The 18,645-nt window shown below is 39.6% G+C and overlaps 1 protein-coding gene across 2 annotated transcripts in view; it reads left to right on the top strand.

The window, feature by feature from the left end:
* LOC126083318 (aldehyde dehydrogenase 1A1) overlaps positions 1–18,645 on the top strand; it is a 169,003-nt gene that overhangs the window by 130,702 nt on the left and 19,656 nt on the right. For both annotated transcript variants that reach the window (XM_049896928.1, XM_049896927.1), the window contains exons 4-8: positions 5,381–5,521; positions 9,978–10,107; positions 12,715–12,776; positions 15,521–15,649; positions 17,182–17,295. In XM_049896928.1, coding sequence (XP_049752885.1) covers positions 5,381–5,521; positions 9,978–10,107; positions 12,715–12,776; positions 15,521–15,649; positions 17,182–17,295 — 576 coding nt within the window. The remainder of the gene's footprint in view (positions 1–5,380; positions 5,522–9,977; positions 10,108–12,714; positions 12,777–15,520; positions 15,650–17,181; positions 17,296–18,645) is intronic.

Genomic DNA, 18,645 nt, shown 5'->3' with positions numbered 1-18,645 from the left:
CAAAAACTTAATATGGGATTTTAAAAACAATACATTGCTAAAATTATTTCATTAAAATCATTGATTAATATGGATCAGTACCTTTAAAACTGAATTTTAAAAAATTTAAAATAAGTAAGAAGTTAAGTGTTGTCGTTCTCTAGCTAATAATAATAAGAACAAAAACCAACTTTTGTTAATAATAGCTAAAAAACAAACAAACAAAAAGCTCTAAATACTGTTTTAACTTCATACTCAAAGCAACCCTAAGAAGAAGATAACTATTCTCAACACTTTTCAGTAATCATGATGAAAGGGAAGAATAGAAAGGTTGTATAACTCACTCAAGGTGACTGTTAATAAGTAATGAAATCAGCATTCGAATGCTTCCTTCTGACACCAGAGCCTGTGACTGGCAGGGCTACTGGCTTACCTTGTGATTACTGTAAAAATAAGGTAATATTAAATGACCTCTGGGGAAAGGCAAGTAAAAGTCTACAAGTCTACAGAAGTTTTATCTGAAACATACCTTAAAAGTATATGTGTTCCTAAATCTAATTTAATATATTTTTTTCTAGTTTTTAGTTAACCAGATGTTACCAAGCGTCAAGTCGCCATAACATAAAATACGGTCAGGTCAATTCTTTTTTGTTGTGTGAAAAGACCATTGGAAGATGAAGTCAGTAAAGCCTAAGGATCATACCATTCATTACACTATGTTTTAATTCATTGTAGCAATCACAAGTTCTGGGCCTGTCTCTATTATTTCACTACTGTCCCCTCAATAATGAAATTACTAATTTTAATGCAAAGAGCCCTGGGGTGGCCCAAACAGTTAAGTGCTTGGCTGTGAACAGGAAGGTTGGTGGTTTGAATCCACTCAACAGCTCCCTGGGAGAAAGTCCTAGTCATCTGATTTGGGAAGATTTCAGCCTTGAAAACCCTGCGGGGCGGTTCTACTCTGTCACCTGGGGGTTGCTATGAGTCCACGCACCTAACAACAACAATCTTAATGCATTAAGCCATACAGACCTATTCCGTGATAGCAATAGACCAAAGGAGCTCTTCTGGATTTGGGGAAGGCCATCAGACTCAGGGTGCAGTGTGATCAGAATGAAGTAAGACTGATTTCTGAGGGGACAGGAGTGCAGAGTTCAGCCACAAGAGTCAACACACTGAGAAATAGAAACAGAATAGAATTGAGTCAAGTGTCACTTGCTTACAGACTTCACTTTTTGTATATACCAAAGAGTTGATTGGTGCATAAATTCTTCAAGGGTTTCTCACTACTTTCAGAAAACAAATCCACGTGCAGTGTTCCTTATAATATTTTTCAGCCCTTGTTCCATCCACACCCCACCAATCTGAGATCCAACTGCACCCTGTCCAGTGCTGTCCCCCAAACATTGCATGCTGGCCATCGCCTCTCTGCTGGGTGTTCTGTACAGTCCTCAAGGCCTAGTTCATATCATCATCTGTAATAAGAAAATAGAGGTTCTACATTTTTACTTACCCTCTTTCAGTTTCTCTCTCTTTTTGTGTAAAATGAAGACATAGACAAACTTTGGGAAGTAAATAGGAAAATATGCAAAAGTCTTTAACAGTGCTGAGCACTTAATGAAGCCTCAATCATTACCAGGTCTTACGTTTCTAAAGCTATCTCCAATATTCCCAGATAAAATTGTTCTGCTTTGTAATGTTATAGAAAATGTCATTTGCCTATATTATAACCCCTGTATTTCATAGCTATTGGCTAATTCAATTGAAGGAATATGCTTCTTATAGAGATCAACACTAAAAAGCAGCTAAAAACAGTTGTCATCAACCTTGACTCATGGCAACCCCATGAGTGTCAGGGCAGAACGGTGCGCCAAAGAATTTTCAATGGCTTATTTTTCAGAAGTACATGGCTGAGCCTTTCTTCTGAGGTGCCTCTGGGTGGACTGGAACCTCCAACGTTTTGGTTAGCAGTTGAGCACATTAACCATTTGCACCACCCAGAGATCAACACTACACCTCACATTTATGTCCTCAGTACTTGGCGCACGATAGATTCTGAATCAATGTAACATTCTTCTCCACCAAGCTTTCAATTTCCATACACCCCACACACTTGGGAAGACACTTGAGGATCCAGTACTAAACTTACTATTAACTAAGGCAGTGACTGTCAAAATTTAGCTTGCATCAGAACCTCCTAGAAGGCTTGTTAAAACACAGTTCACTGTACTCCATCCTCAGAGTTTCTTTTAGTAATTGTTGAGTGGGACCCCAAATTTTCACTTCTAACAAGTTCTCAAGCGATGCAGATGTTTCTGGGTGGGAGGGGACTATACTTTGAGAACCAGTGAACTGAGATATTGACCCATACGTTGAATCTCTTCTCAAGTGTTAGCATTTCATAAGGTTTATGGACTTTAACGAGGAAGGAAGTTGATGACTGGAAACTGTGCTATGGCAGAAACTCTACAACTCGATGAAATGTTCTAAGCCCAAACTTGGGCAGAAAAATATTGTTCATTCCTGGCAAGATGACATAGGAAACTCAGAAACTTGTGTCCTACAAGCCATTGCCAAAAATAAGAAAAAATAAATAAATAAACCAAACCCGTTGTCGTCGAGTTGATTCCAACTCATAACGACCCTGTAGGACAGAGTAGAACTGCCCTATAGGGTTTCCAAGGATTGCCTGGTGGACTCAAACTGCCGATCTTTTGGTTAGCAGCTATGGCACTTAACCAGAGTTTCTGCCAAAAATAAGAGGAACATTTATTCTTCACATTCAACTTTTATCAGAGATTTCTAGAGATCCACACATTCCCTGACCTCAAATGTCCCTCTAGTTGCTTGAGTGGCTCTGGGAAGCCTGGGAAATATGTGAGAAGCTTTAATAAAGGGCAAGGTGAGGACAGAGTAAGACCCTGACAGGTGTCTGCTCTTTATTTGCACTCAAGAGGGAGGCTGCAGATCATCTGCTTTCAGTTTGCAATTAACAAAAGAAAAAATATTCGTAATGTTTGAGCTCTGGAGTCTTGAGCATCTAGCTCTGCCACTGTCTTCCGGGATTAGTTTCATCGGTGAAAGGACTCTGAGCCTGGAGTTTCAGAGGAAATTGTGGAAGGTAGTCTGAGGACATTCTTAGCATTTGTGAGATTTGCCTTTTTGTCAAGTGTAGCAAGGGAAAGCTGATGATCGAACCCAAAGCTTCAAAATGCTTGTCATTTATTTGCTCTGTGCTTACTGACAAATTATTCCTGCTCAGAAAAGAGCAGGGCTGTCTGCCCAAATGTAAATTAAGGACACTCATTTATATACAGTAAAGCTACAGTTGGCAGGATATTTGATCACTGGGATTAAATTGTTCACGGTATAAACTGCCCACGGAAAGCCACAGTGTGCTTAACATTCGGCACTCCTGTTGCAGCCCGTTCCTTTTGGAGTGATCTACTAACTGTTCTTTTCAAATAATCATTGCTGTTCTCACAGTTTTGCCGACAAATGTGCAGTAACCTCCAACAACGCTGCTCAGTGAAAGGTACAAATCTTGTAAATTACATGGTCACAGTAAACCCGATATTCTAGAACTGACGCTTAGAGAATGAGCCAAGAGGGTTTAGGGATTTAATTTAGGAGCAGAATGGTGCGAACAATGGGCTGTATACCGCCTTTCAGTGGTATTAGAAAGAAAGGAGGAGGGGCAAGAACAAATGGAGGTTACAAAGCAAAGCCCAGATGTGGGTGGGAACTGTTTTCTTTTCACTTCAGTGATTCTTTTAGGCTACATTGACTAATCTAAACTGCTTTTAATACTAAAGCATGACCTAGCAAATGATGGTTGGGATTAAAAGCAAGAGTCCATTTAAGAAAGTGCCTATGACAGGTGTAAAACTAAAACTGGTCTGATAGCTACTTTCTCCATTTCTGAATGAATTTAATATGGAAGTGTACAATCTAGGAGTAACTGAATAGTTAAGTAAGTGGTACTTTCTTTGCTATGCTTCAAAGGCATTGGGTGTTTCATCATCGTTTGAATTGTCTTCATACATTCAAGCTTGTGGTTCCTTACTTAAAAAAAAAGTTTTAAACATTATAAGGCAAAAGTGTTATTGATGATGGAAAATCTTAGAGTTAATGTACCTGATTGTTTTCTGGTTAATTCACAAATTGTTATCCCTAGAAATACCAGACCTGAAATAAAAGTGTTAGTTCTAGAATAAAAAAATTAAAAAAAAAAGCCCTTGTACCTAATAATTTTGATTAATATAAAAACTCTTTGTCATATAATGGAATATATTAAAATATGATTTGCTATATAAATATCAATATGATTTATATCACCTTTACCATAATCTTATATAAAATCAATGAGTTTATAAGATAGTAAGCAAAATTATTAAGTGTTCATTACCTGCCTTTTGTTGGCCCAGAACAGTGAGAAATATTATAGCTTATAACAGAGACAGCAGTAAATACTCCCTGCAAAGAAGATCATTATTAGGAAACAACCTTGCACAGCTGTTTAAGAGCTGGATTTTAGGGTCAGATATAGGATCACACCCTGACTCTACCATCTGCTCGCTCAGACATTCAATATCAATGAGCCACAGTTTATTCACCATGAAAGAAGATCCATAGTACTTAACTATAGTGGTAACTTTGGGACTTGATGAGCTAATAGCTGTAAAAAGCTTAGCTTAGTGGCTGGAGCTTAGTGGACTCTTAACTAGTAGCTATTATCAAGCTGGATTAGTCTGGCAAGGGTTTAGGAAGATTGTGATATCTGAGGTGGGTCTTAAACAATGTGTAGGATTTTGAAAGGAAAGCGGTACGCTGGGAGAGAATTCTAGGGAAGGAGAATTATGGGAACACAGGGGAGAATAAGTTTCGGTAGGTAAGTTGAGGCCCAAAGACCTTGAACTTTGCCTGGAATTCTTGGTATCCCAATCTCCAAAGAGTAGTGGTGAGAGAGCAAGGGCTCTACACGAACTCAGTTCTGCCACATTTAGCTATTGACCTTGGGCAAATCTCTTCTCTCCCTTGCTTCAGTTTCTTCATCTGTAAAATGAGGAGCATATTATCTCATAAAACTATTGAGAATTGAATGAGCTGATGTATATGAAATATTACAACATTACTGGACACATAGTAAGCAGATAGCAGCTGTTAAAAATAATTATTTGTTCTAGGAAATCAACCGCATGCTGCATTCATAGGCCCATCATTCTATAGATAAGGCATTGGGCTTAATTTCAACATACCGACTGTGTAAATGTGCTAGACTTTGGCCTAATGAAGATACAGTGACCACTTATAAGACGCTCCAGTCTATTTTATAGGGTCGTTGCCATTGGATTTGCTGATACAGTTAGCCTACTGAATTGAATTACCATTTTTCTTGCAGGCAGATGTTGACAAAGCAGTGAAGGCCGCAAGACAAGCTTTTCAGATTGGCTCTCCATGGCGTACTATGGATGCTTCCGAAAGGGGACGGCTACTATACAAGCTGGCTGATTTAATTGAAAGGGATCGTCTGCTGTTGGCAGTGAGTATTAGCCATGTTGGACAGGTAGTAAGAGCTTTAGAAAACATTTACTGTTTGAATTGGAAAGTCATTAGGTTTTTGTTTTTGTTTTTTTTTTTATGTGTGCTGTACAAACAAAATATAAAACATTTCAACTTCTAGATTTTATACAGAAATGTTAACATCGAACTTATTCTCAAATAATAATCTGCACTCCAGGATGTAGTTTCTGCCTCCATAATTGATTCCCCAGTCCAAACTCTGCAAACACTGAGTTAAACCAAATTTCACAGATGTCCTTCCTTTACTCTAGAACTTGTCAGAGCCCTTAACAAAGTCATGTGCTGTATGGAACTCTTAGACTGATACCCTGGGTTCCTCAGACTTGCTTGATCACTGACCTCTTTTAGTGGAAAATCTTCTGGGGTTTGTTAAGATTTCCCAGAATATTTTTCTAAAATAAATCTTATTTCTCCTTAGTCTGTCCCACTAAGACGCTTAATAATTACTACTTTTTCCCTTCCGAAAATGTATCTGTTCATTTGATTAACTTAGGATCTTTTTACAGGTAGAAAAAAGGCAAAGAATTAAAAAATCCAATTATTTATGTATTTATATAAGTTATCTTTTTATATATACTGCTCTTAAAAAATATTTTACCCATTAGATGAGTCAGCATTTAATATGGGAAGTGTGTGCATCCTTGTTTTCTTTTTCTCAGATATGTGTTATAAGGAAATCAGTTTAACCACATACCAATACCAAGATCAGGTTTCAGAATAAATGTTTATTGTCTTTAGAATCTTAAAGAGGCAGTAAAGAAGAGGCCTACAATCTTTTTTAATCAGCAGTAAAAGCAAACAAAATAAACCCATTGCCTTCAAGTCGATTCTGACTCATAGGGACCCTATAGGGCAGAGTAGAGCTGCCCCATAGGGTTTCCAGGGAGTGCCTGGTGGATTTGAACTGCCGACCTTTTAGTTAGCAGCCAAACTCTTAACCACTAAAGTACCATTTATTATACAATGATTTAGCATAATTCAAACTATGCAGAAATACAGAGCCAGAAGCTATGTGCAATAAAACTACATTAACCAAAATGTCCTGCAGGAAGAAAGCAGGATTTACTAAAACTTGGCTTCTCTCATTTATCTAATCTGTGGTTTATAGTGTTGAATGCCTCTGTCAGCAGAAGTTTCTAAGGGAAAAAATAGCAGACATACAGAAATCATGTTTGATTTAATTTTGAGATGATAGACAGTATAATCCAAAGACAGAAGATGGTATAACAGAACGTGTCATTCCCTCAGCTGCAGATTCCTGCCAGGTAACCACCCCAGCAGAATATTAGGTCTCAAAGAGCTCTTTAAAGTTCTGCTGACTAAAAGAAGGAAAAGAGAAGATAGACTATTCTATAATAGTTAGTGCACCAGACTAGAAAAGGTTCAACTTTACAGCTTGGCCATTCAAATGATAATGATAACAATAGCAAAACTGAGAGTATCACAATTAAAAGGAAAAAAAAGTCTCATTTTGTGAAGAAAATTCTGTGTATGTAACAATTTGAATAATCATAAAAATAACCATATTTGAAACATTTCAATTCACCTTAATTCATTTCTAATTTATAATCTAAACACTATGGCTCTTATCCTAGACTGGAGCATTCAGGGATGAAAGGTCTAGGTGTTACTCAAGTTTGTGTGACTAGACTGGTTATATCCAGATGGACAGCAAAAATTAAAAAATAATTATTGAAGCATCATTAATAGTCACTGACACTAAATTGTCACCCTCGGTTGTGAAGCTGACAACTAATAGGTTCTTGCCCTGCAGACTAGCAAATTGAAGCGAGCCAGACTCAGGATTGGAAGAACAGAAAGGTTTAGTCAAAGTTTGCAAGCTGGGAGGCAGGCAGGGTCTCAGGACCTAAGGCTACCAGCTCCCTTATATAGGCAGATTTGCTCCTTATATAGGGAGTGGCATACATATTTATGAACAGTGAGGGGAGGATCTTCAGTCCTACGATGTGTGCGCAGCGCGCATAATATTTGTTTTTGCTTGCGCAGCTCTAAAAATACTGTGCACAGCCCTAAAAAAATGGTGATGGCTCTCTACTGCCACCCCAGGAAGGTCCTATAGTGGGTATATTTGGAGTTGGTGCACCTGCACCTCCGCCTCCTCCCAGAAGAGAGGAAACCTGGTGAATCAACCAATCATGGTAAGGGGTTGTGAAAGTTGTAACAAAAATGTAACAAGAGTAGGCTTTTCTGAAAAACAACTATTATGGGATGGTCAATAACCCTGTGCCCGCTTCAGTTGGATTATACAGTAAGTGAAATCCTGTTGGAGCTCTGATCTGCCTAAGGAGACTTGTCCTTAGTTTGTACAACAGAATTTTCCAAATCTTTAAGTTTTGTTTTCATTTTGCACAGTTCATTTTTAAGTCCATCTCTTTCCTCTCGCATTTTTACTATGAGCGGCAAGGAGAAACCACGTGGCAATATTAAGATTTTGCTTAGAAATATCATCAGCCAGATATTCAAGTTCATCACTTACGAGTTCTACCTTCAACCAAATATTTGAACTTCTTTCAAACAAGTTCATTTCCACTCCATAAAAGCATCACCCACCTCCATTATCCAGGCACATGTTCATCATTTCCTTTTAAAGCCTCGCCAGAAGCACATGTAATGTTCACATTTCTAGCAACACTCTGTTACTAGCGCCATGTATATTCTCTAAGACGACAGAGACTTTCTCTGTCACTTCCTTCTGAACCCTCACCAGAATTGCCTTTGATGTCCGTAATTCTACCAACCGTCTCTCAAAGGCAGTCTAGGCTTTTAGTATAGGTATCTTAAAACTCTTCTAACCTCTACCCATTACCCAATTCCAAAACCACTTCCACATTTTTGGCATCTGTTAGAGCAGCACCCCACTTCCAGTACCAAATTCTGTCTTAGTTATCTAGCGCTGCTATAACAGAAATACCATAAGTGGATGGCTTTAAAAGACAGAAATTTATTCTTCCACAGTTTAGGAGCCTAGTAGTCCCAATTCAGGACACCAACTCTAGGGGAAGGCTTTCTCTCTGTCTCAGCTCTGGGAGAAGGTTCTTGTCTGCTTTCAACATCTGTGGGCTCAGTATTCCTTAGAGATCTCCATGTGTTTTGGCTTCAGTCTTCCTCTGGGTTTAGTAGGTTCTCAGTGCAGGGACCCCAGATCCAAAGGACATGTTCCACTGTCAACTCTTCTTTCTCAGTGGTAATGATACTCCACCCCTCTCACTCGCTTCTCTCTCACTGGGCTGCTAACTGAAAGGTAGGTGGTTCAAACACTCCAGCTACTTTGTGGAAGAAAGTCTACTTCCATAAAGATTACAGCCTTGGAAACCCTATGGAACAGTTCTACTCTGTCCTATAGGGTTGCTATGAGTTGGAATAAACTCGATGGCAATGAGTTAATATAAAAGATATGATTCAAGCAAGGGCACTGTTTAAGTAAGGGTGTGATTTGAGTCATACCCTCTTGTAAGGCTGTGACTCAAGATATATCCCACACTGATCCTGCCTCACTAACATATAGAGGCTAGGATTTACAACACCTCAGAAAATGGAGGGTAATTATATCAGATGACAAAATGGAGGACAATCTCACAATACTGGGAATCATAGCCTAGCCAAGTTGACACATATTTAGCAGACACAATTCAATCCATGACAATTGGTATTCTGGAGCACACTGATAATATGATAGGAGGAGCATTATGGTTTAGAAACCAGAATCCAATTACTCTTTCTACCTGGATCTTGCAACAAGACCTTAAGCAAGTTATTTTAACTGTTTTGTTTGTTTTCATTCTCCTCTTTTTAAATGAGGTTAGACAAGATGACTTATAGTATTTATTCCATATCCAAATTTCTATTGAGGAGAAAAACCAAACCCACTGCCATCAAGTTGATTCTTACTCAAAGAAACTCTATAGGACAGAGTAGAACTGTCCCGTAGGGTTTCCAAAGCTGTAATCTTTACAGAAGCAGACTGCCACATCTTTCTCCCTCAAGCAGCTGATGAATTTCAACTACTGATCTTTTAGGTAGCAGCTAAGTGCCTTTACCACTGCGCTACCAGGGCTACTACCAAAATTCTATAACACATAATTATTCAAAATATTGGAGCTATATATATTCATAAGGACGATGGTGGTGCAAGGTTAAAGCACTGAGCTGCTAACTGAATGGTTGGTGGCTGGAACCCATCAGGTGCTCCACGGAAGAAAGATGTGGCACTCTGCTTCAGTAAAGATTACAGCCTTGGAAACCCTATAGGGCAGTTCTACTCTGTCCTATAAGGTCACTATGAGTCGGAACTGACTTGATGGCAATGTGTTTGGTCTTGGGTATGTATGTTCTATATATTCTTTAATCTAGAAATTTTAGGGAAGTTTGGATTTGAGGTTTGATCTCTTTTTCAGACATTGGAGTCAATGAATGCTGGAAAACTATTTGCCAATTCGTATCTGATGGATTTAGGAGGCTGCATAAAAACACTACGCTACTGTGCAGGCTGGGCTGACAAGATCCAGGGTCGAACAATACCAATTGGTAAGTAGCTTTGAGAAACCACCAGGGATAGGGTATGGCAGAGGAAATTACTGCAGAGATGAATAATTCCAAACTCTTCTTTTAAAAATGCCAACCAAACAAAGCAAATTTATTTTCTCCTTGACTTTGAGAAAATTCAGTTCTGAACCTGAAAGTTCTGTTAAGATTTATCAAATGGCTTTTAAAATTGTTTCAGCATAATCCCACTGTATATTTTAGCAAACGCTGAAGTAAGCACGTTCTTTTGGCCACAACTACTGATTTAAGACAACTGGCTCTCTAAGGACCCCAACTTTTCAAAGGTGGTCTCTGAACTTATATATTTGGGTTGTATTCCAATAGTGACATTTATAACTATCTATAATGTAATTATTTAAGCCTCCTTTCTTGTTACAGAATGAGTCTGTTATAGTGGTCTGTACCTGGTCTAACTCAGTGTAATCAGACCAGGGTAATTCAACAAACTAATTCATGCTGATTTGTTTCAAATAGCTTTAGTCAGAACAAGATGGCACTGGGTTTATAGCTGACTTAAGAAGTCATATGTGTGAATATGTGCGTATGTCTCATTTTAGTGAAGGCATGGGCACACTGAGATAGAAATGTGAAAAAGCACCAACTTGGAAGACAGTATGGGTGGAGTTTAATCCATATAAACTTATTGACTGTAGGATTACAACAACCTCCAGTCTGGTCCTGATGTGCACTTCCAGACTAATCGGAGCATCCAGTAGGTTTGAAGTGATATCTGGGAAGTTAAAAGGGGAGAGTGAGGCCATGGTGGTCCCAAGGAATTTGGTACTTTCAGTAACTGTTTATTTATCCTTTGACAAAAGGGAGGTGCCATTTCAAGTACAAATAGACCTTGATAAGGAGAGTTTTTGCTGTGACGGCCAGGAGGCATCTGTGGGAACTAGAGCAGAACAGAAAATAAAGCACAATGTAAAAAGCTCAGGTTGACCACATCAAACTTTGAGGTTTATGACTCAGTCAAGTTCAGGTTGAAAGGAGTATCTTTTTTTCTGGCTTTTTATTTTATTTTTTCATGAATTAAGAGTGTTTGCTTCTGTTGTTCAGTAGGTACAAAAAGAACATTTTAGAACAAGCCACTAGGAAAGGCTATATATCGCATTGCTTTTAGGGATTTTTTTTTTTTTTCCTACTATTTTCTAATTTTACTATTTTTTAAATTCTATTACTTTTTTTTTTTTTTTTTAAAGCTTATTACTAGTAGGAGTTATAGCAGCCGTAAGTACATTTTATTATGGTTCTTCTCTTAGCCACACACCTCCTACTTTCTTTCTCTATAAAACTTTGAGAATAGAATAATATAGAAAGCAGCCCTCTTACTCAGTGAGAAATAGAATCAATTACCTTTCAGATCTGTACGAATAACTTCAAATATAAGAATCAGCACATAGTCAATTCCTATGAGGCAGAGGTCAGACATACCTTCACCCTCCAGCCTTCATTACCAATTCTGACACCAGCCGTCCCTCCCACAGCACTCTCTGCGTCTCTTCTGGATTCAATAATCTGTAGCAATGACCACACAGAACTCACAGACCATACTAATGGTTAAGTGGTTTATTAAGGAACAGGGTACAACTCGGAATCAGGATCAACAGGCTAGAACTCAGGGTCAGCGTTAGAAAGCATGTAGGCAAAGTCTCCCTTCTTCAGTGCGGGATAGCTCTCTCAGCTCTTCTTGACCTTGCAGGCCTCCTCTTGGTCCTTTCAGAAAGGCTCCTCTCAGCCCCTCGGGACAGGCTCCTCTTGGCCGTGCCATTTATCAGTGCTGGCTCTGCCTCTGGGCCCCTTCTGAGCCTGTTGCTGTCTTCAGTGTTATAGCCCATGACCATGTTATAGCTCCTTTAGGAGGTTCCTTGCCTCCTCTCTCTCTCTGCTTCTTCTCTCTTTTCTCTTCTGCTTCTTCATGCTACTTCTATTCCTGCTTCTTTCTGCCTCAAAAACCTCTGTGAGCTTCGCTGCTTATATACTCCTTGTCAATTTCAAGGCATGGCCCCATTCAGCTGGGGCCACAAATTGGCCAATCCCTTCTTGGTAGGCCACAGACACTTCATTTGCATAGTAGGCTATAGTCACCTCATTTTCATAATCTATTGACTAATCCCACAAGGTGCATACCAATCACAGGGCAGGCTGTGGCCCAGGACCAGGCAAAAATATATCAAAACCTGTCTACAGCTTCCCCAGGAAATGTCAGTCAACCTGGATAAAAGTGACAAACCCTCTGGGGTAGAAAGCCAGGGCAAAGGTAACTCATCAGGGCTGAGGGGAAAAAATTTCTCAAGCAGTTTTTCCAAAGAATCAAGGCAGAAGACCACATAAAGAAATTCATTTCACCACAAGATATTTTTAAGTTTTAAGCATCTTTGCTTTGACCTCAGTTTCACAATTTGTATCATTCCAAATTACTATTAAAAAAAAAATTTAGGGGGCTCAAATTTTCATTTTGTAAGTACTGGGAGTCTTTTTTTTTTTTTAACTTTTTGCTTGCACCTTCCTCTCACATAAGCCTTAAACCATCATTCCATGAATGTCAAATATATTTGTCTAAATATGATTCTATGTTTTATTTTCCAGATGGAAACTTTTTTACTTATACAAGACATGAGCCCGTTGGTGTGTGTGGCCAAATCATTCCTGTAAGTTGGTCTCTGGTATAATTTTCAATCTTAATAATAAAATTCTAAATAGTTCTAAATCTATTCAATTTAGTGATGAAGCATCCTTCAACACAAATGGATCCTTATATATTTGCTACATGCAGAGCAAATTGTAGGACATGTTGAACCTGAGTCTTCCTGTGACTTAACTTTTAGGATATGAACTTGGTTGTCCAGAAACAGTGGTGTCACTAGGCTTGGTGTGACCCAGTGCTGAAACTCCTGGTGTCCACCCCACAGGGACTTCTACCCATACTAGACCACACAGAATCCTTAGTAATGTTTATTATCAATTTTAACTCATAGAATAATATGTTATAAATATAGTTTTAAATTGCTTAAATGTAATGTTCTTGGAATCCCTGGTGGCGGCTGCTAACCAAGAGGTCGGCAGTTCCAATCCACCAGGCACTCCTTGGAAACTCTATGGGGCGGTTCTACTCTGTCCTATAGGGTTCTATGAGTTGGAATCGACTCAATGGCAGTGGGTTTGGTTTGGTTTTTTTGGGTAATGTTCTTAGATTATATGAATACTAACAAAACTGTTGTACAAAATCTACATTGAAGTACAACGTTATTAGCTACATTATTAGTGACTGCGCAAAAGCCTTCTTTTCCTTTAATTGCTACTGCATTCTCAAAAAGGTTGTTGATATAGGTTCACAAATTCTGATTATTACAATATTTAGCTAAAGCACCAGAGAATTTGACAAAATCAGTGACTATGTAAAACCATTGGCAGCAACAAAAACAACAGCGAGTGCTCGTAGCACATGCAGACGAAACCACCTGATTCAAAGCATCGTTGTAATGGGGTAATAATGACAGGTCTGACCGGAGCATGTTAGAAAAGTTCAAAAGGTAAATTAGCATACAGTTTTAGCCTTGTAGGTATATTGATACATGTAAGCTGGGCTTCCTAAAAATGTTTTGTTGTTATAACTAAATACAGGGATATTTTTATTAAAAATAACAAATTTCTGCAGAAGAACTGCACAAAAATTTTATAGACAGTCATTTTGGTGTCATCCCCTCTCACAGTGTCACCTGGTATGGTCTACACCCCCCTAGTGATACCACTGTCCAGAAACCTGTCTTGATATATCCCTGGAGCATGTTTCAATATTACAACATCAACAAACCTTAACCTTTTACTCTATGGGTTCTTTCGAAAAGCAAGTCGTATTGCATATTCTTTGTAAGATCCATGCTTTACGTGCATGTGGCAAAGTGGTCATCGCCAGACCGCCTATCGCAGGACACCATTTTAGGGAAATGTCCTAGGCCCTACTACTCTCCAGCACATTTTATCTCCATGTTGGGACTTCGCATCATGGAGAATAGTAGCAATCGGATTGTTCAAACCCTAAAAGAATTTCATTTTTGAATTTAAAATTCCCGAGAAAGTGCCAGAGGTATTTGGAGCACTATAGGGAACATATCCTGCCCTTAGATAAGAAGCTCTGATGCTCCACATTCCTCTCAGAGAAGGTAGGATTCTAAGGCATCAGGACGATTTCCTTTTAAGCCCAACAAACAGGAGATGACCTAAATGATTTCACTTTGGCTGGCATATCCAAAAATGCTAAATGAAAATATGGTAAGGGGTCCTGAAGTTCTTAGCGATGACTAATCTTTTGCTCCAATGAGATTGGAATGCATCAGCATTTTGAATTATTCATTAGTTCAAAAAAATCAATAAAAACTACATAAGCCTGAATACTAATAATAGCTAATATTTATTGTACTATAGTGAATGGTGGAACCCTGGTGGCGCAGTGGTTAAAAGCTTGGCTGCTAACCAAAGGTCAGCAGTTCGAAGCCCCCAGCCGCTCCTTGGAAACCTTGTGAAGCAGTTCTACTCTGTCCTGTAGGGTCACTATAAGTCAGAATCGACTCAATGGCAAAGAGTGTTACAATGAATTGAGTTTTACAGTGAACTAGTCACTTACTGGAAACCCTGATGGCGTAGTGGTTAAGAGCTACGGCTGCTAACCAAAAGGCCGGCAGGTCGAATCCACCAAGCACTCCTTGGAAACTCTATGGGGCAGATCTACTCTGTCTTATCGCTATGAGTCAGTAATCGGCTCAACAGCAGAGGGAGTCACTGACTGGTCACTATATTCATAAGCACTTGGCCTACTTTCTCGATTAATTCTCAGGACAGCCTTCTAAGGTAGAGAGGACTGTTTTCAGCATTTACAGCATGACAACACACAGAGAGCAAATAACTTGTGTGAGTTCACATGGCTGGCCAGGGATCGAGCCAACCCTAGGCTTCTTCCTTTTTTAACAACGTATTAGTCTTAAAAATAAGTGCTATTTAATAATACTATTGGGTAAAGAATTACAGTAAATGACCTACTGGAAGAAGGGAATAATTACACTTTTTTAACGCAGATAACTTACAGTATGTTTAATAGTAAGGGTGGACTCTCAAGCCATGCAGTGGTATTTTTCATAATGGGAAAAGAACTCAAATCAACAGGAGTTGAATAATTTCAGAACTCTTTCCTGCTCCTTCCCCACACCTAATTTATTTAGAGCTTTTTAGCATTCACAATTTGCTTTTAGCAATGAATTTAAGTAAGCGATTCCAGATGATTACACAAAACTACTACAGTTACTATTTAACATCTACAAGGTGTGTAAAATGTAAAAGTTTGATTAGCAAATGTGCTTTTCTGCACTAAAAAGACTCTCTTGTTCTATATTCATCATAGTGGAATTTCCCGCTGGTTATGCTCATTTGGAAGTTAGGACCTGCCCTTAGTTGTGGAAACACCGTGATTGTCAAACCAGCAGAGCAAACCCCTCTCACAGCTCTTCATGTGGCATCTTTAATAAAAGAGGTAAGTGTCCTAAACTGAAATAGACACAGGAACCCAGGAGTCCTAATTTATAATGGGAAGACCTCCGTGGGCGCTACGGTAAACTCCATTCTCAGCAGATGGCTCCTGTGCGATGGTGGGGACGTCTTTAGCGTGGTCACCGGCTTGGATTTCGGGCAGTCAACCCAAGTGAGCCGCTGCTCAGAGATGCCAGACGCCAAGGCTCAGTGTCACACAGCCATCTTATGATCACTTTTCTCTTTCTTTTGCACATCTCTTGTGGACACAAATTCCTGTTGAAATTTATTTGGCTTCCTTTCAAATGTTAAAGTGTAAGTTGGTTTGTAACTGCCATGAATGCTCTGCAAAGTTGTTTAAACTAGTCCACCCAAGGAGTCTCTGAGTAGTGCAAAGAGTTAACCTTTTTTGCTCTGCTGCTCATTGAAAAATTGGTGGTTAGAGGCACTTCACAAGAAAGACCTGGCAATCTACTTCCAAAAATCAGCTATTAAAAACCTTATGAAGCACAATTGTGCTCTGACACACATGGAGTCACTGTGAGTCAGCATCAGCTCAATGGCAGCTGGTTAGTCCACCCAGACGCTCCCTGGTTTGCAGCTGCAGCATCACATGGCTTTCTTCCTCTGTCTCTCTGCCTCTGTGTATCTTCTCCTCCTCTTTTATAAAGACACCAGTCCTATAGGACCAGGACCCAACCTGCTCCAGTATGACCATGTCACCCTAATTAATAACATCTTCAAAGACCCTATTTCCAAAAAGAATCACACTCACAGGTACAGGAGGTAAGATTTCAACAAACCTTTTTGGGAGATAAAATTCAATTCATAACACAGACCACCATCTTTTTGAGTTACTATTATGAGATTAAGGAGCCCTGTCAGTGCAATGGTTAAGCACTCCGTTACTAACTGAAAGGTCGGCACTTTGAACCCACCTGTGGCTCCAGGTTAGAAAAGATCTAGCAATCTGCTCCTGTAAAGACTACAGCGTAGGAAACCCTATGGGGCAGTTCTACCCTGTCCTGTAGGGAGCTGTGAGTTGGAATTGACTCGAGGCCCACCACCACTGCCACATTCTGAAATTTGAGACAGCTGTCATTAGAACAATGCCTAAGTCAAAAGTGGATTTATCATGAGGAGAAATGGTCCCTTGATACTGAACATTTGAGGTTATTTTATGTGGACTAAGAAATTAAATGATAATAATAATAAAATAATAAAACCCCTTAAGTGAATTTTTCTTAGTCGGTTGCACAGTGGTTAAGCACCCAGCTGTGAGCCAAACAGTGGTGTTTTGAACTCAGCAGCCCCTCTACCCTCCATCCCATAAAGGCTGCAGCCTTGGAAACTCTATGGGACAGTTCTACTCTGTCCTCTAGGGTTACTAGGGGTAGGAATTGACTTAAGGGTAGTGGATTTTGGAGGAAAATTTACAAGATTCGCACAGAGACAGCCTCAATCTCATAATCTCCTCTTCTTTCATAGTATTAAATTTTCTGTTCTGCTGTAAGTTTTTTGCTTTATGCCTTTTAGGCAGGGTTTCCTCCAGGGGTGGTGAATATTGTGCCCGGTTATGGGCCCACCGCAGGAGCAGCCATTTCATCCCACATGGACATTGACAAAGTGGCCTTCACAGGATCAACAGAGGTGAGATCATTTACTCAGGCCGGCAATAATGAATGCCAGCCTCTCCAGCAGTCAGAAGCATGCTTTGCGTAACAATTTTTGAGCCGACACTTCCTTAAAACAAAAGTGCTCTCTAGTGATTTATTCCTGATTCTCGCCTTCACGTATGTTTATAGAACATAAGCGGCTGTGATTTGGAGGAGATGAAATATCTGCAGCAAACTCAGGAGACCAGAGTAAATGGTTCTTAGCGTGTTTATTATCTTCTCTGCCAGTTAGGCCTTGGTGTATGATTAGTAAGGTTTACGGTAGAAAATATAAATTAGGCCACAGTGATTTGTATGAATGAACGTAATTTTATTATTGTGTAGGTTCTGAAAATTAAATAGCAGAGCCTGACCCTCAGCTCCTTATTTGGGGGCTCTCACTTCCCTGGACATCCTGAAAGGGAGCCAGAAGCCCAGCTGCCCTGGATGTTCCTTTGGGCCCAGCCTCACTTCTCTGCCTTCTTTCTGGCTCCAGCTTGATCATCCAGAACTTGAAAGAACTCAGCCAAGGGCACTGCGAGGAAAGGCAGGAGGAACAAAGAGAGAACAGTTTCTTTCTCTGTTTGGGGAATGAGTTCCTATCTATTGAGATTTTCTGTCCTAAGCAAAGGAATGGGGTGAAATGACACTGTATCAAGCAGAAACATTCTTGAGTCATTCTATTAGACTATGTGGCATTGTTAAATGTTCAGTGGAAGAAATAATGCGTGCTTCTTTTTGTATGCAGTATAGAGGATGAGGAAATCCTGGTGGCGTAGTGGTTAAGTGCTACAGCTGCTAACCAAAAGGTCGGCAGTTCGAATCTGCCAGGAGCTCCTTGGAAACTCTATGGGGCAGTTCTACTCTGTCCTATAGGGTCGCCATGAGTTGGAATCGACTCAATGGCAATGAGTTTGTTTTTTTGTTTTTTTTTAATAGAGGATGAAGGGTCAAAGTACCCCCATCTCATAAAACTGCTAACACAAATCAGAAACAAGGCAGCACGGGGTAAGTGCACTAAGATGTGTACAGAGTGCTGGGAGAGGGTTCACAGGATGGAATGATGATGTCTAACTGTGTGCTAAAAATTGCTCTGGGTTTTGAAAAATGATTCAGACAGAGTCTCTCCAGTGCAAATCTATGTTTAGTCTGCTTTTATTAATTGACTTTTAGGGGTTTGTTTTACTCCCACAAAATCTTTAGAAAAGATGAAAGCATTGGCAGATTAGTTAATACTCTGTATTCACAGTAGCAGGAGCCCTGGTGGCGCAGTGGTTAAGTGCTCAGCTACTAACCAAAACACAGGCAGTTTGAACTCACCAGCTGCTGTGAGGGAGAAAGATGT

This window comes from Elephas maximus, chromosome 9, assembly GCF_024166365.1.
Source record: "Elephas maximus indicus isolate mEleMax1 chromosome 9, mEleMax1 primary haplotype, whole genome shotgun sequence".
Classification (NCBI taxonomy): Eukaryota; Metazoa; Chordata; class Mammalia; order Proboscidea; family Elephantidae; genus Elephas; species Elephas maximus.
This window is presented reverse-complemented; position numbering and strand designations above follow the sequence as displayed.